The sequence below is a fragment of the Mobula hypostoma genome, chromosome 29 (genome assembly GCF_963921235.1).
Source record: "Mobula hypostoma chromosome 29, sMobHyp1.1, whole genome shotgun sequence".
NCBI classification, from domain to species: Eukaryota; Metazoa; Chordata; class Chondrichthyes; order Myliobatiformes; family Myliobatidae; genus Mobula; species Mobula hypostoma.
This window is the reverse complement of record NC_086125.1, coordinates 4,539,033-4,563,790: the sequence shown is the minus strand read 5'-3', so window position 1 is coordinate 4,563,790 and position 24,758 is coordinate 4,539,033. Positions and strand designations below refer to the sequence as shown.

The window sequence follows — 24,758 nt, the reverse complement described above, 5'->3', positions numbered from 1 at the left end:
CGGATATCCCACCTGGCACTTAACCCTGTAAGTGCAAGTGCTACACCTGTCCCTACACCTCCTCTCTTGCCACCTTTCAAGTGAGGCAACACTTCACTTGTCTGTTGGGGTCATCTATTGCATCCGGTGCTCCTGGTGCGGCCTCTTCTACATCGGTGAAACCCAACGCAGATTGGGAGACTGCTTCGTCGAGCACCTGCGCTCCAGCCGCCAAAACAGACAGGATCTCCCGGTAGCCACCCACTTCAACTCTGCTTCACATTCCCATTCAGTTATGTCCATACATGGCCTCCTCTACTGCCATGATGAGGCCAAACTCAGGTTGGAGGAGCAACACCTCATATACCGTCTAGGTAGTCTCTAGCCCCTTGGTATGAACATTGAATTCTCCAACTTCCGGTAATTCCCTCCCCCTCCCTTCCCCTATCCCTATTTCACTCTGCCCCCTCCCCCAGCTGCCTATCACCTCCCTCATGGTTCCACCTCCTCCTACTACCCATTGTTTTCCCCTATTCCTTCTTCACCTTTCCTGCCCATCACCTCCCTGCTTCCCCTCCCTCACCCCTTTATCTTTCCCCTTACTGGTTTTTCACCTGGAACCTACCAGCCTTCTCCTTCCCACCCCCCCCCCACCTTCCTTGTAGGGCCTCCTGCCCCTTCCCTCTACAGTCCTGACGAAAGGTTCCGGCCCGAAATGTCGACCAATCTTTTCCACGGATGCTGCCCGAGCTGCTGAGTTCCTCCAGCTTGTTGTGAGTGTTGCTAAAAGCTAGACCACAGCTCAATGATCTATGACCTTGAAGGCTCCAGCTGGAAACAAGAGGCCAAAATATCCAAGACTCTTTATCCCCAAAGCCAATTTGATGAGCATGTATTTCTTTGATAAGGTGTGTACTAGTAATGCAACCATTTTCTTAAGCATTAAAGAGAAGCGGAGGTAGTAATGACCAAAGCTACAATGTGGGCGTGGGATTTGCTATGAGATAACTGGAATAGTTGGCATCTGAACTGTAGCCTGTCTAGTAATACTATGCCTGATTGGGCCACTGTAGATCTGGAGACATTGAAACAATTGGACAAATTCGAAGTTCAAAAGTTCCACTTGTATCGCTGTGACTGTTCAAATTGCATTTGCCCCTTTGCAAGAACAGGACTGGTTGATTTTCCACCCAGTCCTGATGAAGGGTCTCGGTCCAGAACAGACATTGCTTATTCATTGCAATGCACACAATGCTGGAGGAACTCAGTAGGTCAAGCACCATCTATGGAAATGAATAAACAGTTCATGTTTTGGGCCAAGACTCTTCACAGGATTGAAGGGTTTTGGCCCAAAACATAGACCATTTCACTGCCTGACCTGAGTTTCTCCATTTTTCTGTGTAGCTATGGATTTCCAGCATCTGCAGAATGTATTTGACATGGGTAATATGCTGCCTAAAGGGATATTAAATTTAATCAGATTTTTGGGAAGTAATTGAACTATACTTTTTACATATGGTGCACTTAATTGTTTGGACCAAGTTGCATGGACATGAGGTTTGACGCATCTGCTTTCACCCCCTCCTAAGTTAAGTCAAAAAAAACGTAAAGGAATTTCATTCAGACTTGAAGACAGCGCAAGGGCAGGTAGGTACATTGGTTTAAGGACTTCATCAGTGTGCAGCTACAGCTCATCAAATCTGCACTGACTGGAAAAGGTGAGCTGTTCAAGTTCTTGGGTGTCAGTCTCTCTGAAGATCTATCTTGGGCCCAACATTGCAATTAAGAAGGCGTGCCAACAGCTATTGAGAGTTTCAGAGGATTTGCTATGAAATCAAAGACTAGCAAATTTCTTCTGATGTACGTTGGAGAGCATTCTAATTGATTGCAATGCAGAGGATTGAAGCACCACCTCTTGAAGATGAATTTGGTGGGGAGGCTAATGCCCATGATGGAACTGACCAAATTGCAACCCTGTGGCTTTTCTCGGAAGGACCCTTGTCATCCAGGACATGCTGTCTTCTCATTCGGAGGAGGTGCATGGGCTTGAAGGCTCACAAACATTTTAGGAATGGCTTCTGCCCTTGTGGTCCATGAACACTACCTCACTATTGTTTTTTTTTGTACTAATTTTCTTTCTTCAGGTTTTTTGTATATTGCACTGCTGCCACAGAACAACACATTTGATGACCTATATCAGTGATAATAAACCTGATTTTAATTCTGTTAGAATTCAAGGCCAAACCACTGTCCGATTTACTAAGAATGGATTTGTCTTGTTTGGAGGTACTTGTCAGAAGTGCACAAATATCCGTGTGGGATGAAGTTACCTGCAGTAGGCCTTTTGCATTTGCTTCCCTCTAGACAATAACCCATCGTAAATCCTATTCCATTGATGCCAATCCACATTGTACCATGATTCATTTGAACTACCTAAGAAGATTTTAAAAAAAACTAAATCCATATTAGTTTCAGAAAGCACTAAATTTGTTCATTAACTGTAAGATGAGATTTAGCAGCAGAATTGGCCCATCGAGTCTGCTGCACCATTTCATCATGGCTGATCGAGTGTTCTCTCTCTCAGCCTTCTCCCTGTATCCCTTCATGCTCTGGTCAATCAAGAATCTATCAGCCCCAGCCTTAAATATACCCAATGACTCAGTCCATAAATGCTACCCTTAAACATTGAGCCATAATGGGCTTCATACATTTTCATCCACGCTGTAGATATTTTGCACTTTAAATCACTCTTGCACTTTGATCAAAACAATTTAATACCTGATGAGCATACATGGGTACAATTCTTCAGTACTCCAGATCTTTAGGATTTCTGCATTTCCAAACACCCAGACCACCAACGCCCATTCCGTGGAGAACTGGGTATGGCTGGTGCAGCAAAATAACCTAAATCAGCTTGGAAAGCCCTCTGCGTTGAGCCCACTTGAAACCACCTGGCAAGGTGTGGAGGATTCCTGGTGACTCTGGACCTGCAGGTAAGGGATTGGTTTGGCATCTGGTAGGCAGTTCCCAAAGAGAGTAGGAGCCTTTTGGCTCATCAGAATGTCCACGAGGAGGTCTGTTGCAGCAATCTGGGTTGGTTCCTCAAAACCAATGGTAACCAGGAGTTCGTAATCACCGCGTGGTTGTTTGTACAGAAACCTAAAACCAGAGAGATGGGTCATTTCAAAGGCCTTTTTTCTACAGCACTTCCAGTCTTTTATCAGGATATTTCTCAAAGCTGTTCATTATCAATGCAATGATGCAAGAAACCTTGTTTGAAACCACCTTGTTTTTATAACTAAGGACACTACCACTTTTCCCCACAAAGTGAAGTACCCCCATACATTCCCAAACTGACCAGTAGAAACTTGTCCTGGTTTGAGATTTTGTCTAGAGAACTTGCCTGACATTGCACTTGGTATGGTGGAGTGTTTTCAGCCCTGTGGGCTAGCATGGGATTTGCACTTGAACTTCCCCCAAATACTGTGCTGTCTGATACAAACCAGACCCCGGGGTACTTCTGACGAGGTAATCTGGAGATCCAAGCAACACAAAACGCTGCAGGAACTCAGCATGCCGGGGAGCATCTATGGGAAAGAGTAAACCGTTGACTTTTCGAGCCAAGACCCTTCCTCAGGACTGGGGGTGGGTGGGGGGGGGAATGATGAAGTTGGAGCAAGAAGGTGGGGGTGGGAGGAAGAAATAATAAGTAGTAGATACACGAAACTGGGACAGAGAAGGGGTGAAGTAAGAGTAGGGAATCTAATAGGTGAGAAAGATTAAGGGCTGGAGAAGAGATCTGATAGAGGGCAGAAGACCATGGAGGAAAAGGAAGGGGAGGAGCACCAGAGGAAGGTGATGGGCAAGTGAGAGGAAAATGAGAATGGTGAAGGGGGTAGCTACCCACTTCAGTTCTACTTCCCATCATCATTCTGATGTCAGTCCATCACCTCGACTGAGGCTATGTGGCCACGGTCGTGTTGGAGGAGCAATGCCTTGCAATCCATCTGGGTAGCCTCCAACCTCATTGATTTCTTGAACTTCTGGTAATTGCCCCAGCCCCCTTCACCATTCCCATTCCAGTTTTCCCCTCACCTCATCTCCTTGCCTGCCCATCACCTGCCTGGTCTGCTTAGTTCCTCCAGCAATTTGTGTGTCTCATGGGTATTTCTGCTTGACTGCCTTCCACTTGGACAACGGTAGGAGCAAATTGATTTGGATGTTTTTGGCTGCTACCTTTTTTGACTCTAATGCAAATTAATTTTTGAATGAAAGGGAACTTGATGAGAGTATGCTGCCACATTGTCATTTCAATACCTATGTTAGCACTAGTTTTACCCGGTCCAGATTTTTTTGTTTTGTTGTGGAACCTCTCCCCTTGTTTTCAGATCTATTCCCACACTGCTGAACTTACTAGCCTTCATTGGCTAAGATGCTTATTGTCAAATAATTACCCATTTTGTTCCTGACTCTATCTCTGATCTCCTAAGGCACAAACAAGGATTAATGGCCATGATTCTGGCTTCTTGCCTGTCCTCCCACTCTCAATCCTTTTGGCGGTCTTGCTGCTTTTTTTTTGTTTTGTTTGTTTGTTTGTTTGGAAGCATTCTTCTGACCAAGCTTTTCCCACCTGCTCTAAAATCTCAATCTGGCCAAGTTTTCTTTTACAAACCTTTTGAAATTCAATTGACATTTTTGTAGTACTTAATGGAGATGATTTTTAAACAGCTCTAAACGTCTTCTGCTATATAATTCATATAGGAGATTAAGTAGTTTTCACAGGTTTTTGTGCTGCCACTTGAGTTGAAAGTAATGTGGGTGGAAGTAATTTTAAGATGTAACAGATGGGGAAAATGTGACATGTTCATTGCTGGTCACGAGTCAGGTTTCATTGCATAAATTTTATTTGTGGATGATCCATGCATATACAGAATTGGGCCACTCAGTGCATGGAGTCTGTTCTGCTATTTGATCATAGCTGAATTTATTTTCTCCCCTCAACCCCTTTCTTCTGCCTTCCCCTGTGACATTTGATGCCCTTACTAATTGGGAACCTATCGAGCTCTGCTTTAAATACACCCTTGATGTCCATACTATCTGTAACAATTGATTCCACTTTTACCACAATCTGGCTGAAGAAATTCCTCGTCAACTGTTCTAAATGGGCATCCTTCTATGCTGGAGACTGCCTTCTGGTCCCAGACACTCCCACTATTGCAAACATCCTCTCCACATTCACTCTATCTAGGTTTTTCAATATTCATTAGGTTTCAATGAGATCTCCTCTCTTCTCTCTTCTCTCCCCCCCCCCCCACCCCAATAATTCCAGTGGGTACAGGCCCATTAAATGCTCCCACGTTAATCCTTAAATTGCTGGGATTATTCTCATAAACCATCTCTGGTTCCTTTCCAAAGCCACCACATCTTTTAGATATGATGTCCAAAACTGCTCAATACTTCAAATGCAGTCTGACCAGAGCCTTTATAAAGCCTCAGTATTACATTGTTTTTGTATGATGCTGCTCTTGAAATGAGTACTAACATTGCATTCTCTTTCCTTACTACCAACTCCACCTGCAAGTTCTCCTTTTAGGGGATTCTACAGAAGTTCTCCCAAGTCTCTTTATATTTGATTTGAATTCAGTCCTATTTTAAAGTATAAAAGCTTAAGAATGCTTTGCCCATTTCTAGAGCCTCTTTTTTTTTCCAGAGCCCCCTTTTCCATAACGTGCATTGTATTCTGCCTTGGCTCTAGTCCTTGGTCCCTTGAACATTAGCCAGACATGGAACCAAAGTTTTTGTTTGTCAAAACTCTCTCATGGGGTTTGGCACAGCCAGGGCAATCTCCAAATGAACAGACAAAGTATCAGCCACATTTGCATTATTGGAGCTTGTGGCTTTTTAGTGTGGTGTTCACAGGAGAATTGTATGGATGCAGGGACAGCAACAAATTTAGGACTGAGTGGTCCACTGGTTGTTCTATTTTTCCTACACTTCGCTTTGCCTGCCTCCTTTCCCCCATGAACTATTCCATATCTATTTCAGGTTTGTACTCCACAGATGTTTGCCAACACGTTTTTTAAATAAATCTTTCTGCTCCCCAAGTCTAAATTCACTGAGTCCTTATTCTTTGAGAGGCTATAACATTCACCAACCCTCCTTGCATTCTGATCATGATCAACTCCTGTGAGCTAACTGGTGAAGCAAATGTTACACTACCTGCTAAAGAGGATGTACTTGCTTTGAGATACCAAGCTAACAACTCAATTCTTCCAAATAAAATCTTGCCAGACCTCCTGAGATCTCAGCCTTTCTCTGGTCTTTATAGTTCTGCACCCCTGCAATAAGTGCATTGGTGGTGGTTGAGGTGACATCTTTGACTGAAGGCTTGAGTTGTGGTGGTTCAATTTGGCTTTAGTCAATTTAGCTCCAGCTTGTACAGTCATATTTGTGTCAGACCAAGTTGGAAGTTGGATTTTCTTTTGCTCAAGGTATTAATGAGTCACTGAGTTTATCAGTAATGCTAGCTTAAATTTTGGATTTAACATCACCAGCTGTTAGTCTACAGCTTTATCATTTGGATAACTACTTCTCCAGAGTTAGTTTTTCCAATTACTGCTTTCCACCTGTATTAAAGCTGTAACCATAGTTACCAGCGAAGGAGGTCTTGTTCTCCAGGGGGTGGTTCCACCTGAACCCAACGACCTATGGACCACAGTCTCCTGCTTTTTCCGGTAGTTGCACCTTTGGAGCCTTGGTGGTTGTCCATCACTTGACTTGTCTCCTTGTAGCACAGGAAATAACTGCAGCAGATAACAGGACAGTAACGGCAGACTGGATCTTGACTGCTAGTAAGTTTCTGAACCCTGTAGAATTGTCTGTATTTCTACATAAATATGACCCAAAATGTGATCAGATCTTCACACATCTCCTAAAACTAGATGGAGAACCCAATTACATAATGCTTTTTGTTATTATACTTTGTTTATTTATTGAGCAAGATTATCCTTTCTCGCTTTTCCTAAACTAAGTATTAATATATTGCCCATGTGTGTAAATTTTTAAAATCGTGTAGCCTTTTAACTAATGAATTCCTATCTAAGGAATTTTCTTTCTTGTCTATAGAAGTGAAGGTTTTTTTTTGGCTTCTTGGTCCTTGTCTTGTACCCCTTAACATCATTTCTCAGCTCTTTAGTTTGTTTAGTCTTTGTTTGTATTCCAAAATAAACTGAAATCTTGGAATTAAAATTGCCACTTTTAACACCTAGAAGAACCCCAAGGATCAGAAAACAAACAGATCTAAACCTCAATTCCAACTGCACCTTTTTGTTGTAATATGTATCCATTTATGGGGAGGTCCAGAAAAAGAGACCCCTGGTAAAGGAACTGTTCATAGGCCTAACAGAGAATTAATTTGGGGAATTGCTTTGAATAGTGGTGAGAATATTGAACTTGGCAATGCAGGAACAGCATATCCACTTCCTCCATATCCTTGCACAAGGCCGTGTGGTCGGAATAGATTGCTGTTGAGATGAAAGGGAGGGGATATGTGAATCTTGGCAAGTGAGCAGATTCTCCACCAGTTTGCGTACTCTCCGATGAGCCCTGGACTTGCCATTTCCTAATGTTGTCATAAATGTACGTCTGAGGAGAGTACCACAGTGCCTATAAGGACGATTCATCTCACCCCCTCCCGCCCCAAAAGTTTTCATGTTTTACTGTTTCACAATGTTGAATCACAGTGGATTTAATTTGGCTTTTTAAACACTGAGCAGAAAGAACTTTCATGTCAAAGTGAAAACAAATCTCTACAAAGTGATCTAAATTAATTACAAATATAAAACAAAATAGTTGATTATATAAATATTTAGCCCCTTTAATATGACTGGTGCTTCCAATTGGTTTTAGGAGTCACTAATTTAGTTAAAAGGATTTAGCCGTGTGCAGCGAAGGTGTTTCAATTGACTGTAGTAAACATACACCTGGATCTGGAAGGTCTAACTGCTATTGAGTCACTATCCTGGTTTAAAAACTTCACCATGAAAACAAAAGGACACTCCAAGCAACTCCACGAAAAGATTATTGAAAAGCACAAGTCAGGAGATGGGCACAAGAAAATTTTCAAGTCACTGAATATCCCTTGGAGTACAATTAAATTGTACAGCTGCAAACCTGCCTAGAGCAGGACAAACTCAAACAGAGTCCCCATGCAAGAAGGGCACCCGTGAGGGAGGCCACAGGGGACCTATAGCGACTCTGTAGGAGTTAGAAGCTCCAGTGGCTGAGATGGGAGAGACTACATACAACAACTTGCCTGGGTGCATCACAAGACACAGCTTTATGGCAGAGTGGCAAAGAGAAAGCCACTGTTGAAAACCAATTACATGAGATCTTGGCTACAGTTTGCCAGAAGGCATGTGGGAAGAGTCCAAGGTCAGTTGGAAGGTTCTGTGGTCTCTGAAACTAAAATTGAACTTTTTGGCCATCAGACTAAATGCCATGTTTGTCGTAAGCCAAACACCGCACATCACCAAAAACACATCATCCCTGCTGTGAAGCATGGTGGTGGCTGCATCATGCTGTGGGGATGCTTCACTGCAACAGGCCCTGGAAGGCTTGTGAAGGGAGAGGGTAAAATGAATGCAGAAAAATACAGGGAAATCCTGGAGGAAAACCTGATTCAGTCTGCAAGAGAACTGTGACTATGGAGACTTGTTTTCCAGCAACATAATGACTCCAAGCATAAAGACAAAGCTACAGAGAAATGGCTTGAACAACAAAGTTAATGTCCTGGAGTGGCCAAGTCAGAGTCCAGACCACAATCCAATTGAGAATTTGTGGCTGGACTTGAAAAGGGCTGTTCACTCAATTCCCATGCAATCTGACAGAGCTTGAGTAATTTTGTAAAGAATGGGGAAAAATTGCAGTATCCAGATGTGCCAAGCTGGTAAAGACTTATCCACACAGACTCAAGGCTGTAATTGCTGCTAAAGGTGCATCTACTAAATACTGATGTGAAGGGGGTAAATACTTATGCAATTAATTATTTTGTTTTATATTTGTAATTGATTTAGATCACTTTGTAGAGATCTGTTTTCACTTTGACATGAGTTTTTTCAGTTGATCAGTTTTTTTAAAAAAAAGCCAAATTAAACCCACTGATTCAGTATTGTAAAACAAAACATGAAAACTTCCTAGGGGGTGAATACTTTTATAAGCACTGTACATCAGAAGGAAATCCACTTTGATCAAACACAGTACCTTGTAATGTACTCTAAGATCAATCTAACCCTTCCCTCCTACAGAGCCCTCCACTTTGACAAGTGGGCCATTTTTTGAGTTTTAATCCATTTTTTAGAAGGGGAATATTTATTTAAAAAAAAATCTAATCTGAATATAGGAAAAAGCAAGGGATCAATGGATATGAACCTGGATCATTGCTGGGAGCATTCCCAAACTTGGTGCTAGGGGGTATTTTCTTCTGTGACTCTATTAAAAATCCGTGAGCTATAGCTGGGGTTGGGGGTGCAAGGGTAGGAACTTGCAGAGGATACTAAAGGTTAACAGTATGATTAGAAGAAGGCTGTAGGAAGAGGTCATGTGGTTTGGCAAATTTTCTGGGTAGAGAAGTAGAAAATGAAACTTAAGAGTAGGGAGTTTGGGTCATAGCTCTTGGGAGGAAGTTGAAGAGATACTGTGGAGTGAGAGACAGGACATCCATTGAAATTCATCCAAGGGTAGCAAGTAGGTGGTAAGAGATAAAAGCAGGAGCTGGGATTCTTCCAGTTGGCCATGGAATTGAAAATAAACAGGAAGATCTGACTTACAGTTGCATTTGGAGTACTGTGGACTGTCCCCAAGTCACTGGAAAGGTGAAATAGCACTAGAAAGAGTAATTGAGACCTTTTTAAATGCATATTGTCAGTACTAAAATTTTAACTGGGGAAGGGTTGGGCAAACAGAAGATGCTAGTGTTGGATTTGTTCTTCCTCCCCCGCCCCCTTGAAGAATCAGTGGGACAAAAGTGGATAAGACCTTTTTCCCTTTAGTAACATGGTGAATAACTGGATGAGTGGGGTTTGACTTTAAAGTATTAGTAGTTTAATCAACAGCTTTGTGGTCTGACACACACATCCAAATGCTGGAAATCACCTGGGGTGGGGGATCAGTTACAGGAAGTATCTTTTAATTTATTGAACTTTCAGAGACAAACTGAGTTAAGTAGGATTATACACATCAAGTTGGTTACAAAACTATATAGAATTTTTTTAATTGTCCAAAACAAGAAGATTGTGCTTAGTTTCTGGTCCCGATGGGCCATGCTGGGATGGAATAGTGAGCCAATTAGTCTCCAACTATGGTGTTTATTGAACAGTACAGTATTGAATTCTTCCCACAACTGTTTGATCTGAGGACTGTATCTCCCTGACCCCCTCCTTCCCACAAAGTTTTGCTTCATTTGTTGCTTCAACAACAACCACCCTCACCCCACCAATGTGCACAACACATCTTGGCTGATATCCTGAAATGACAAAGTTGAGCCCTGTTAAAGAGGAAGTGATGAACCATTGGTTTCAACTGGTGCCACAGTAGCCTAAGCCAACAGTTACTGTTGTGCTAGTACGGCAGCAGTGGCCTGTGTTTACTTCCTCTGTCCATAAAGGAGCTTGTATCTTCTCCCCATCACAGCACAAGTTTCTTCTGCCTGCTGCAGCTTCCTCCCATATTCTAAACATGGGCTAATTGGGCTTGTTGGGCTAGAAGAGTCTTCCACTGTGTGTGTGTGTGTGTCTCTCTCTGTGTGTCTCTGTCTGTCTTCTGGGCACGACAGTGGTTGTAGGATGTTGTCGTTCCCCTCCAAAAATCACAGTTCATGGAAGAATTATATTTTCTGCAAGCCATTTGGATTGAACCAAATGCAAAAGCTTGGATAAAGCAATTAATTGTGTCCTCTGTCATGGGCATGGGCTGTCCTTAAGCCCCTGGGTCCCCCCCCCCCCAACCTCATGTACTTACTACTCGGTGCCTGGTTCTGTTGTATCACCAAAGGCTGTCCCTCCATTGATGTCCACGTTCCAGCGGATTTTCTTGAATAGCTGGCTTGGCTCCTTTGTTACGGTATATGGGACCGGCATGCAGTAGCGGTAGATAGAGATCCGAAAGCACAGCCCGAGATGAAACTCCCCTCTGTAGAAGTAGGAGATGCTGGAAAAGCAAACTCTATTTTAAATCTGAAGAGCTGGGTGTTTGTAGAAGTGGGAGGATGTCCTTAAGAAGAAATGATGTTTTGTTCTTTGACTCCACATAGTTTATCTAAACAAAGGTTTTAACATTTGCCTCTCCCCACCACGTGGAGATTTACTGGAAGAGGGATTTGGATAAGTGAACCTCTACTTTGTTAGCTTGTGTAGATTTGGCATGTCAATTTACTTTGATAAGCTTGTACAGATGCTCAGTGGAGAGTATCATGACTGGTTGCATCATGTCCTAGTGTGGAAACAGCGATGTCCAGGATCAAAATTTTACAGAAAGTCGTGGGTATGACCCAGTCCTACCACGGAGTACAATTACGTGGAGTGCTGCCACAAAAAAGCAGCTTCTGCCGTCAAAGACCGTCACCGTCCAGGCCCTGCCCTATTCTCACTACAACCACTGGGCAGGAGATGCACCACCAGGTCCGGGGGCAGTTATTACAGTCAGACTCATAAACCAGCTTAGATAACTTTAATCACCATTACTCTGAACTGATTCTCCAACCTAGATTCACTTTCAAACACTCTTTACCACTCCTGTTCTCAGTATTATTGTTTTGACTTATACAGTTTGTCTTTTATACCTTGGTGTTTGTCGGTCTTTGTCTGTTTGTCTAGTTCTTTTGTAATATTATCTATTTCTTTCCTGTAAAGCCTCCAAAGAAATTAATCTCAAGGTAGCATATTGAAACATATGTTTTGATCATAAATTTAGAACATAGGACAGTACAGGCACTTTGGCCCACGATATTGTGCCAACCTCTTGGCCTGTGCCAAGATCAAGTTAACCCTTCCATCCTCCACAAACAAGAGAAAATCTGCAGATGCTGGAAATCCGAGCAACACACACAAAATGCTGGAGGAACTCGGCAGGCCAGGCAGCATCCATGGAAAAGAGTGCAGATGATTTTTCCATAGTCCAAGTATAGTCTGACTGGAGTTTTATAGAGTTGTAACATTACCTTGTGGCTCCTGACCTCAGTCCCTCAACTAATGAGGCCAATATATCATATGCCTTCTAAAGCACCCTTTCAACTTGTATGGCAGCTTCTGGTGAGCTTTTGATGTGGATTCCAAGATCCCTCGGTTCCTCCACACTGCTAAGAATCTTGCCATTAACTTTGTTTTCTGCCTTCAAGTTTGACTCAGTGTATCACTTCTGGATTAAACATCACCTGTCACTTCTCAGTGACATCCTACATCCTATCTTAATTAGGACTTAATTAGGGCTTAATTAGGAAGGGGAAAAAAAGATTGAGAGAAAACTGGCAGGGAACATAAAAACTGACTGTAAAAGCTTTTATAGATATGTAAAAAAGAAAAGACTGGTAAAGACAAATGTAGGTCCCCTACAGACAGAAACAGGTGAATTGATTATGGGGAGCAAGGACATGGCAGACCAATTGAATAATTACTTTGGTTCTGTCTTCACTAAGGAGGATATAAATAATCTTCCAGAAATAGTAGGGGACAGAGGGTCCAGTGAGATGGAGGAACTGAGCGAAATACATGTTAGTAGGGAAGTGGTGTTAGGTAAATTGAAGGGATTGAAGGCAGATAAATCCCCAGGGCCAGATGGTCTGCATCCCAGAGTGCTTAAGGAAGTAGCCCAAGAAATAGTGGATGCATTAGTGATAATTTTTCAAAACTTGTTAGATTCTGGACTAGTTCCTGAGGATTGGAAGGTGGCTAATGTAACCCCACTTTTTAAAAAAGGAGGGAGAGAGAAACCGAGGAATTATAGACCGGTTAGCCTAACGTCGGTGGTGGGGAAACTGCTGGAGTCAGTTATCAAAGATGTGATAACAGCACATTTGGAAAGCGGTGAAATCATCGGACAAAGTCAGCATGGATTTGTGAAAGGAAAATCATGTCTGATGAATCTCATAGAATTTTTTGAGGATGTAACTATTAGAGTGGATAGGGGAGAACCAGTGGATGTGGTATACTTGGATTTTCAAAAGGCTTTTGACAAGGTCCCATACAGGAGATTAGTGTGCAAACTTAAAGCACTCGGTATTGGGGGTAAGGTATTGATGTGGATGGAGAATTGGTTAGCAGACAGGAAGCAAAGAGTGGGAATAAACGGGACCTTTTCAGAATGGCAGGCGGTGACTAGTGGGGTACCGCAAGGTTCAGTGCTGGGACCCCAGTTGTTTACAATATGTATTAATGACTTGGATGAGGGAATTAAATGCAGCATCTCCAAGTTTGCGGATGACACGAAGCTGGGTGGCAGTGTTAGCAGTGAGGAGGATACTAAGAGGATGCAGGGTGACTTGGATAGGTTGGGTGAGTGGGCAAATTCATGGCAGATGCAATTTAATGTGGATAAATGTGAAGTTATCCACTTTGGTGGCAAAAATAGGAAAACAGATTATTATCTGAATGGTGGCCGATTAGGAAAAGGGGAGGTGCAACGAGACCTGGGTGTCATTATACACCAGTCATTGAAAGTGGGCATGCAGGTACAGCAGGCGGTGAAAAAGGCGAATGGTATGCTGGCATTTATAGCGAGAGGATTCGAGCAGGGAGGTACTACTGCAGTTGTACAAGGCCTTGGTGAGACCACACCTGGAGTATTGTGTGCAGTTTTGGTCCCCTAATCTGAGGAAAGACATCCTTGCCATAGAGGGAGTACAAAGAAGGTTCACCAGATTGATTCCTGGAATGGCAGGACTTTCATATGAAGAAAGACTGGATGAACTGGGCTTGTACTCGTTGGAATTTAGAAGATTGAGGGGGGGATCTGATTGAAACGTATAAAATCCTAAAGGGATTGGACAGGCTAGATGCAGGAAGATTGTTCCCGATGTTGGGGAAGTCCAGAACGAGGGGTCACAGTTTGAGGATAGAGGGGAAGCCTTTTAGGACCGAGATTAGGAAAAACTTCTTCACACAGAGAGTGGTGAATCTGTGGAATTCTCTGCCACAGGAAACAGTTGAGGCCAGTTCATTGGCTATATTTAAGAGGGAGTTAGATATGGCCCTTGTGGCTACGGGGGTCAGGGGGTATGGAGGGAAGGCTGGGGCGGGGTTCTGAGTTGGATGATCAGCCATGATCATAATAAATGGCGGTGCAGGCTCGAAGGGCCGAATGGCCTACTCCTGCACCTATTTTCTATGTTTCTATCAATGTCCTGTTGTAATTGACAATCTTCTGCACTATCTACAAGACCACCAACCTTCACATCATCTGTAAACTTACTAAGCCACCTTTCCACTTTCTCGTTCATTTATAAAAACCACAAAGAACAGATCCCTGCAGAACGCCACTGCTACAGCCCTGCAGGCAAAACGTGCTCCCTCTGCTCTCACCCTCTGCCCCTTGGGCAAACTATTTCTGAATCTGCCGAGCCTGTGGATCCCATGCTTCCTGCCTTTCTGAACGAGAACCAGTATCACCGGCATGTGCCATGATATTTGTTAACTTAGCAGCAGCCGTTCAATGCAATACATAATCTAGCAGAAAGAGAAATTTAATAAATCAATTATTTATATTGAGTGAATTTTTAAAGTGCAAAAAACAAATACCATATTTTTTTTTAAAAAGTGAGGTAGTGTCCAAAGATTCAATGTCCAATTAGGAATCGGATGGCGGAGGGGAAGAAGCTGATCCTGAATTGCTGAGTGTGTGCCTTCAGGCTTCTGTACCTCCTAGCTGATAACAGTGAGAAAAGGGCATGCCCTGGGTGCTGGAGGTCCTTAATAATGGACGCTGCCTTTCTGAGACACCACTCTCTAAAGATGTCCTGGGTACTTTGTAGGCTAGTGCCCAAGATGGAGCTGACTAGATTTACAACCCTCTGCAGCTTCTTTTGGTCCTGTGCAGCAGCTCCTCCATACCAGACAGTGATGTAGCCTGTCAGAATGCTCTCCACAGTACATCTATAGAAGTTTTTGAGTGTATTTGTTGACATACCAAATCTCTTCAAGCTCCGAATAAAGTATAACAGCTGTTTTGCCGCCTTTATGACCACATCGATATGTTGGGACCAGGTTAGATCCTCAGATCTTGACACCCAGGAACTTGAAGCTGCTCACTCTCTCCACTTCTGATCCCTCTGAGGATTGTATATGTTCCTTTGTCTTACCCTTTCTGAAGTCCACAATTAGCTCTTTTGTCTTACTGACGTTGAGTGCCAGGTTGTTGCTGCGACACCACTCCACTAGTTGGCATATCTCATTCCTGTACGCCCTCTCGTCACCACCTGAGATTCTACCAACAATGTTTTTATCATCAGCAAATTATTGATGGTATTTGAGCCATGCCTAGCCACACAGTCATGTGTATACCGAGAGTAGAGCAGTGGGCTTAGCACACATCCCTGAGGTGCTCCAGTGTTGATTGTCAGTGAGGAGGGGATGTTATCACCAATCTGCACAGACTGTGGTCTTCTGGTTAGGAAGTCAAGGATCCAATTGCAGAGGGGGGTACCGAGGCCCAGGTTCAGTAACTTCTCAATCAGGATTGTGGGAATGTGGTATTAAATGTTGAGCTATAGTTGAACAGCATCCTGACTTGGGTGTTTGTGTTGTCTACGTGGTCTAAAGCCGTGTGGAGAGCCATTCAGATTGTGTCTGTCGTTGATCTATTGAGGTGATAGGCAAATTGCAATGGGTCCAGGTCCTTGCTAAGGCAGGAGTTCAGTCTAGTTGAAGCATTTCATCACTGTAGATGTGAGTGCTACTGGGTGATAGTCATTGAGGCAGCTCTCATTATTCTTAGGTACTGGTATAATTGCCTTTTTGAAGCAAGAGGGAACTTCTGCCCCTAGCAGTGAGAGGTTGAAAATGTCCTTGAATACTTCTGCTAGTTGGTTGGCAGAAACACGAGGAAATCCGCAGATGCTGGAATTTCAAGCAGCTCACATAAAAGTTGCTGGTGAACACAGCAGGCCAGGCAGCACCTCTAGGAAGAGGTACCTCTTCCTCTTCCTAGAGATGCTGCCTGGCCTGCTGCATTCACCAGCAACTTTTATGTGTGTTGCTTGGCACAAGTTTTCAGAGCCTTACCAGGTACCCCAGCGGGACCTTCCACCTTGTGAGGATTCATGCTCTTTAAAGATGGCCTAACATCGGCCTCTGAGATGGAGATCACAGGGTCACCGGGTGTAGCAGGGATCTTCACAGCTGTAGTTATATTCTCCCTTTCAAAGTGTGCATAGAAGGCGTTGAGTTCATTTGGTAGTGAAGCATTGCTGCCATTCATGCTATTGGGTTCTGCTTTGTAGGAAGTAATGTCTTGCAGACCCTGCCAAAGTTGCTGTGCATCGATTGTCACCTCCAACCTCATTTGAAATTGTCTCTTTGCCCTTGAACCAGCCCTCTGCAAATCATACTTGGGTTTCTGGTGCCAACATCTTCTCACTCACTGTCAGCAAGACCAAGGGGCTGATGATTGAGTTCAGGAGGAGGCCGGAGGCCAATGAGCCAGTCCTCATCGGGGAATCAGAGGTGGAGAGGGTCAGCAACTTTATATACCTGTTATCATTGCAGAGGACACGCCCTGGGCCCAGCACATGAGCACAATTACAGAAAGCACTGCAACACATTGACTTAGGAGTTTGCAAAAATTTGGCATGAAATCTAAAACTTTGACTAACTTCTATAGATGTGTGGTGGAGAGTATATTTACTGGTTGCGTTATAGCCTGCTACAGACTCATCAATGCCTTTGAATGGAAAATCCTATGAAACTTAGATGTGGCTCAGTACAGCATGCGTAAAGCCCTCCCCACCATTGAAAACATCTACATAGAACGCTGTTGCTGGAAAGCTGCATCCATCATCAGGGACCTCCGCTACCCAGGACATGCTGTCATCTTGCTCTGTCATCTGGAAGAAGGTACAGGATCCTCAGGACTTGCACCACCAAGTTCTGGAACAGCTATTACCCTTTAACCATCAGGCCCTTGAACCAGTTGGGATAACCTCATTCAGCTTTACTTGCCCATCACTGAACTGTTCTCAACCTTGTATGGGCATCCGTTAGTCTCATGAGACCATGGATTTGCGCCTTAGAAGGTTTCCAAGGCGCAGGCCTGGGTAAGGTTGTATGGAAGACCTGCAGCTGCCCATGCTGCAAGTCTCCCCTCTCCACGCCACCGATATTGTCCAAGGGAAGGGTACTAGGGCCGATACATCTTGGCACCTGTGTCGTTGCAGAGCAATGTGTGGTTAAGTGCCTTGCTCAAGGACACAACACGCAGCCTCAGCTGAGACTCGAACTAGCGACCTTCAGATCACTAGATCGATGCCTTAACCACTTGGCCACGTGCCAACACAACCTATGGACTCACTTTCAAGGACTTTTCATCTCGTGTTCTCTATTTATTACTTTATTATTATTATTTGTTTTTTGCACAGTTTGTCTTTTGCACATTGGTTGTCTGCCTTGTTGGTTGCAATTTTTCATTGATTCCATTATGGTTCTTTGATTTACTGAATATGCCTGTAAGAAAATGAATCTCGGAGTTGTATAAGATGACATTTATGTACTTTGTTAATAAATTTACTCTGAACTTTGGTATCCCAAGGCTTGAAATTCTTGATCAAGAGGAGGGAAGGGAGGAGGAGGGAATGTCGACTCAGACTATGAGAGGCCTGCGTCGGGCATTTTCATGCCTTATAAGGCGCAGATCGGAAGTCTGTGGGGCGCCACTCCTCGCATAGACACTAGAGCGGTGTGGGTAAGTGCCTTGCTCAAGGACCCAAACATGCTGCCACAGCTGAGGCTGGAACTAGCGACCTTCAGATCACTAGACGAACACCTTAACCACTTGGCCACGTGCCCAACACAAGATCAAGAGGTCACTCCAAAACTTTAGTCTGGGAAATTAAAATTCAAGTAAGTTGAAGTAAAAATCTAGCACGTGTTGAAAGGATTTAAAACCTCATCTGATCCAGTAATGTCCTACAGGAGAGAAATCTGTCCTTGTCCATTTAGTCTAGCAGTTTCGCAGTTTCAGAATGTGAGTGACGTGCGGCTGCTTAAAGGTGCACAAAGAGTACTTGGAGTTTGTCACTATTTTATGAGCGTCTGTATCTCACAAGGTTTTTTTAGTAAAGTATTGCCGTTACCTGCAGGGGTCAGTCTCCTCCAGCGAGATGAACCCAAAGGATGCATACATTAGCACTAGCTGCTCTAGACTGGAGGCCAGCTGCTGAGAGAACTGCAAAAGCTAAGAAACCATAGTAAGTAATGGGCAGACATTGCTAATGGACAATGTTCATTGCAGGACTTCTATAACAAACTCGTATAGCCTCACGGTGAAGAGTATTCCTAACTGGTTGCATCATGGCCTGGTGTGGAAGCACCAATGCCCAGGAATGAAGCCTTCAGAAAGTGTGGATACAGCCCAGTCCATCACAGGCAAAGCCCTCTACACCACTGAGCACACTTAGGTGGAGTGCTGCTACAAGAAAGCAGCATCCATCATCAAAGGCCTTCACCATCCAGGCTACGTCCTTTTCCTGCTACTGTCACCAGGAAGGAGGTAAAGGAGTTTTGTGTCCCCCTCCTCCAGGTTCAGGGACATTTATTACCCTACAACCATCGGGCTCCTGAACCAATGTGGATAACTTCACTGACCTGATTCTACAGCCTGCAGATTCACTGTCAAGGACTCCTTACAACCCATGTTCTCGGTATTAATTTTTGTGGTTGTTTGTCACACTTTATTCATATATGGTTTATCATAAATTCTATTGTATTTCTTTTCTCCTGCAAACGTCTGCAAGAAAATGAATCTTGAGGTAGTATATGATAACTAACTTCGAAGAAAAAAAGTGTAACAGGGCCAAGTTAAAATGTATTTAAAATGCTGCATCGGCTGGAAATCTGAATGTTCTGATGGATCTTCGACCTGAAACCTGACCAGCTTCCCGCAGCTGAAACATACTTGATGAGTACTTCCAACATTTTCTGCTTTATTACAGTCAAACTGAATAGCTTTTAGAAATAAAACTTCACAGGGCCCAGTGTCCTGTGGTCACTCTCTGAATGTGAGGGAAAAATGCCCCCAATTAGTCCCCCGTCTGCAAATAGATGATTGTTTGCCTTAGTGTCACTTTCCTGTATTAATCCATTCCATTCAACTTTAAAAACCTATTGCCGTGTCTCAACTATGTGGTGATGACCTCTTCAGCCCTCTTGGGCAGAGAATTACATCGATACAGTTATCCCTTGGTTGAGTTTAACACTGCTGTTTGGAAATGGAGGAATATCAGTGTGCAAAATTAACTTTCTGCTTTGATACTAGCGCATTCTCAAGCAGTCTAATACTAAGAGCTAAAGTTTTACCACTTGGTGGTGGTAGGAATGTTGGGGACTCACATAATCCTTGTGCAGGTACAAGATTTTGAAAGTAAAATCAGTTTTAAATATTCAAAGTTTTAGATTTCTAAAGCTTTTAAGATTCATCTGTTGCCTCACAGCTCCTTGATTTCCTTCCCCTCCTGCTTATAAAACTTAAATCTGCCCATGTGAGATCTCTTGATTATCTTTGGTCATTCACTTTGCTACCTGTGCCCTTTAACGGGCAAACCCCCAGGCTCTGAAATTCTCCCAACATTTCCACTTCTCCGTCTTTCAAATCTGCCACTGGATCAAACTTTTGGCTACCTATCCTAAACTCCTTTTAAGGTTTTTTGTTTAAAAATGTTACACAATTGGAAGTTAAGTTACATTGGTACCCTACCACCATGGAAATTACATTTCCCGGCTGAAGGCATTGGCTCTTTGTAGGTACTATCGGCCAAGAAACAGATTGTAAACATTTAATTCTGGGTGCCATTTCTGTCTGACAGGGTGGGCAGGAACAATTGTCAGAGCCCCTTGCCAGCCCACTCCTGATGCATTACCCGCTTCTGAATATACTCGGGAAGAGGTTTCCTGTCGGAATGGATGCTCCTCGCTGTGGACTCTAGGTAGGCAAAGTAGGGCTGGCAGGTTTTCACAAAGACGGGCACGGCCCTTGCAAACTCCTCATTGTGGATTCGGTCTCTACTGTAGGGATGGAAGCAAAATAAAGACCATGGTGATGCAGACCAAAGACATTAATCGGCTCTTGTAATGGAATAAACATTCTAATTGTTTAGGATCTTTCATATCTGCAAAGTAGCACTTCTGACTCCTCCATTTGTTGCAGGCTCTTCCTTTTATCCTTCAGTTGTCACACTTTTTGAATGTAACTGATCAGCCTGAGCTGATACCTTTTAAACAAGGGCTCTCGGCTGGTTCAGATTCATTTATTTGTCACATGGATTTTGAAATGCTCCTTTTGTGTTTAACAACCAGCACAACCTAACGATGTGTTGGAGGCAGCCTGCAAGTGTTGCCACACATTCTGGTACCAACATAGCGTGCCCACAATACTCAGCAGAACAACACAGAGCACAACAAGCAACCATCTGGGACATTGGTTTATAATGGGACCTCTTGCACTTCAGTAAGGGTTAACATGCAGGTGTAGTAAGTGGTTAGAAAGGCAAATATTATATTGGATATTATTGGAAGGTGGGAATACTAGAGCAAGTAAATCTTGGTCAAATTGTACAGAGCATTTGTGCAACTGAACTTTGCAAATTTGCCAAGTTACAAAGACAATACTTGAGTCAGTGCAGTGCAGATAAAATTTGAATTTTGGATAAAGGAAATTGCTCAAATCAGAAAAAACTGAGCTAATGCTCACTAAAATTTGGCAAACAATTCTCAGGAGACTGCAAAAACAGAAACGATCAAGTTGCTGAAGAAACTCAGCTGGCCAGATAGCATCTGTGGAGGGAAATGGATAGTTGTTTTGCTTAGAGACTCTTCATTTAGACTGAGATATTCTTCAGGCAAGAAATCTAAAACGGGTGCATGTGATATTGAGATAAATGTCTTGTCCGCATTCATTGGATCTGATGGATTTCTTTATGCAGGATATTGTGCCCTTTAGGACTTGGCGGGGGGGGGTCACAATGAATATATCTGAAGATATTAAAGGAATGAAGGGGAATTGGGAACTCATAGGAAAAGGAACAAAGAACAAGCTTGATGGGCTTACTAAGCATTTTCCACGTCCTAGATCCTCCTATCAAGGAACTCTTCAAATCTAATCTGGAGTCTCTGTAACTTGTGAAAGTTGCCATACTATCTGAGTAAAGGCCCCTTCCCCCTCACCCATTCTCCTTACTACGTTCCAAATTGTGTGCGTTGATGGGTTAGTTAATTTCTGTAAATTGTCTGCAGTGAGTGGAGTTGAAGATGTGGGATGAGTTTAAATGGATGGTTGGTTCAAACTTGATGGGCTGAGGGGTCTGTCTTCATGGTGTATCTTTTCTGAATTTATGACAATGAGATCACTCATTCAACACGGTGCCATTCTGTGGAGGCAGAAGTGAGGACGCTGGGGCACAACGGAGAAGATAGTGACGGACAGACAGATGGAGGATCTTCATTGCTACCCGGTGCCAGCAGTGTAACGAGCGGTAAGTAAGTAAATCACTCGTTCTTCTGAATCCCAAATTCTGGTGGGATTGAGTGAATGAATGGAAAAAGGAGAGAGGCAGAAGCAAGGAAATTGTAGGCCAGTTAGTCTGATATCAGTGGTTGGGAAGATGTTGGAGTCAATTGTTAAAGATGAGGTCTCTGGGTACTTGGAAGCACACGATAAAATAGGCTGTAGTCGGCATGGTTTCCTCAAGGGAAAATCTTGCCTGACAAATCTGTTGGAATACTTTAAAGAAATGACAAATTCAGGATAGACAAAAGAGGATCAGTTGATGTTATGTGTTTGATTTTCAGAAGGACTTTGACAAGTTGCCACGCATGAGGCTGCTTAACAAGTTATAGCCCGTGGTTCTGCAGGAAAGATTCTAGTGTGGATAAAGCAGTGGCTGACTGGCAGGAGGCAAAGAGTGGGAATAAAGGGAGCCTTTTCTAGTTGGCTGCCGGTGACTAGTGGTGTTCCACAGGGGATTTTGTTGGGACTGATTTTTTTTTTTGTTACATATCAAAGATTTGGATGATGGAATTGTTGGCTTTGTTACAAATTTTGCAGATAATATGAAGGTAGGTGGAGGGGCAGGTAGTTTTGAGGAAGTAAAGAGGCTGCAGAAGGACTTAGACAGATTAGGAGAATGGGCAAAGAAGTGGCAGATGCAATACAGTGTCAGGAAGTGTACAGTCACGCACTTTGGTAGAAGAAATGAAAGGGTTGACTGTTTTCTAAATGGAGAGAAAATACAAAAGCAGAGGTGCAAAGGGATGGGAGTCCTTGTGTAGGGCTCCCTGAAGGTTAGTTTGCAGGTTGAGCCTGTGGTAAAGAAGACAAATGTGATGTTAACATTCATTTTGAGAGGACTAATATAAAAGCAAAGATGTAATGTTGAGACTTTATAAAGCATTGGTGAGGCCTCACCTGGAGTATTATGAGCAGTTTTGGACCCTTAGAAAGGATGTGCTGAAACTGGAACGTGTTCAAGGAGGTTCACAAGCAATTATTCCAGGATTGAATAGTTTGTCATATGAAGAGTGTTTTATGGCTGTGGGCCTGTGTTCACTAGAATTCAGAATAATGAGGGGTGACTTAATTGAAACCAATTGAATAGTGAAATGCTTGATAGAGTGGATGTGGAGAGGATCTTTCATATGGTGGGTGAGTCTAAGACCAGGTGATAGTGACATCCTTTGAGGAGGAATTTTTTTCAGCCAGAGAGTGGCGAATCTGTGGAATTCTTCACCATTGGTAGCTGTGGAGGCCAAGACTTTATGCATATTTAGGGCAGAGGTTGATAGATTCTTGATTGGTCAGGGTATGAAGGGATATGGGGGAAAGGCAGAAAATTGGTGCTGAGAGGAATACTGGATCAGCCATGATGAAATGGTGGAGCAGACTTGATGGGCCAAATCAGCAAATTCTGCTCCTTTATCTTAAGGTCTTGTGGTCTTCAGTCTCGGAGGGGCTGGACTTGGGTGCCATGGCCTGTAAATGCTGGAGTTTAGAAGAATGGGGTGGGGGCAGAATCTCATTGAAAGACCTAGATAGAGTGGATGTGGAGAGATGTTTCCTTTAGGGGGAAGAGTCTAGGGCCAGAGGGCACATCCTCAGAATAGAGGGCTGTCTGTTTCTAACAGATAGGGAAGAATTTCTTTAGCCAATGGGCAGTGAATCTTGGAATTCATTGTCATATGGCAGCCAAATCATTGGGTGTGTTTAAAGCAGAGGTTGATAGGTTATTGGTTAGCCAAGGCATCAAAGGTTACAGGGAGTAGGCAGGAGAATGGGATTGAGGGATAATAAATTGGCCATGATAGAATGGCAGAGCAAACTTGGTGGGCCAAATGGCCTAATTCTGGGTATGTCGTGGTCTCAGGAAAAGTTGGTCATTTTTGCCTGAGAAATTCACATAAGCATTGTAAATCTCTAGGATTATCTACCCTGTTAGAAGGTAATGGGTACTCATTCGTGGAGTGCTGTGGAGATAGAAGGAACTATCAAACTTTAAGGCAAAACAGCTCATTCTCACTTTTTCTTATACTCTTGTTTGTATAGGGGTAAAGAACTTGAAACGAGTAACAAAATGTTATGTACCTGTAGACCAGGTGTGTCTGGAATTCCTCTGCCTTCTTCAGCAGATATTGAAGCTGTTGTTCTATTGGTTGAAGCTTTTCTTCCATCAGTGTGACATCGTACTGGGGCATCCTCTCGTTTGTCCCACATTGCTGGTTGTCCTTTCCCTGGTGCAATAGCTGGAGTGTGTCATTGTTCTGCACTGGCATCGCCAAATCCTGTGATGCCTGCATGGTTGAAAAGTTAGCATTGACCAAAATGGGGAGAAATGCCTCATTCTCCTTCATTGGCTTTCCCTGCCCCACTACCTGGTACGTGTTTGGGTCAGCCCAGTTTGGTTCTATGTTGGTCACCTCCACCGAGAAGGAACATATAGACTTGTCTTTTCTCTTGTATGATAGCACTTCATGCCTGCTGCTAACATTCTCCTCCATTCTGTAGAATAATTATTCCTTCTCTGGCTAGAGTTCCTGTGTGAACAAATTTAGAATAAGAAGTGATCTCATTGAAAAGTGGCACTACAAAAGGGCGGGGAGGATGCTTGCTCCAGCTCGATGTGTTGTTTCTGGATAAAGTCTAGAGCTGCTGGACTGAGATGGGAAGAATCCCTTCATTTGTTCACTTGTGAAACTCTATGCTAGAGGCTGTGGTCACTCAGTCTTTACAGACAATCAAGGTAGAACTTCATGCTCAGGGTTCAAAAAATTGGGGATCTTATGACCACAGAGGAAATGGTTAAGTCAAAGTCTTGGCCATGATCTTATTGTATGTGGAGCCATTTGGTTAACTCTTGCCCCTATTGTGCAGGTTTTTATTAGTAAAACAGTTACATTACTGGAGCAGCTGCCAGGTTTCAGGACCAAGCCAAGAAAGCCCCAACTTGCAAGCTGGAGAATTTAATTTATTTTGATTTGGGGAGGAAAGATGGGAAGAAAAATTATCATCTCAGTGATGATAATCTGAAACTC

At 43.3% G+C, this 24,758-nt stretch overlaps 1 protein-coding gene across 1 annotated transcript; it reads right to left on the bottom strand.

Annotated features, from left to right (window-relative positions):
- Nucleotides 1-2,883: 2,883 nt before the first annotated feature.
- c29h19orf67 (chromosome 29 C19orf67 homolog) lies at nucleotides 2,884-24,224 on the bottom strand. The gene is made up of 6 exons (XM_063035647.1): nucleotides 23,812-24,224; nucleotides 20,096-20,240; nucleotides 18,314-18,414; nucleotides 10,996-11,184; nucleotides 6,633-6,782; nucleotides 2,884-3,138 (listed from the first exon to the last, which is right to left on the bottom strand). The coding sequence occupies exons 1-6, from the start codon at nucleotides 24,222-24,224 to the stop codon at nucleotides 2,889-2,891; spliced, it is 1,248 nt and encodes a 415-aa protein (XP_062891717.1). The 3' UTR covers nucleotides 2,884-2,888.
- Nucleotides 24,225-24,758: the final 534 nt, after the last annotated feature.

Excerpts from the sequence above, each read along its gene's own strand:
- c29h19orf67 (XM_063035647.1), bottom strand. The coding sequence starts at position 24,224 with ATGGAGGAGAATGTTAGCAGCAGGCATGAAGTGCTATCATACAAGAGA. Across the intron at positions 20,241-23,811 it reads CAGACACACCTGGTCTACAG|TAGAGACCGAATCCACAATG; the intron begins GTACATAACATT and ends CCATCCCTACAG. Across the intron at positions 18,415-20,095 it reads CCGAGTATATTCAGAAGCGG|CTTTTGCAGTTCTCTCAGCA; the intron begins GTAATGCATCAG and ends ATGGTTTCTTAG.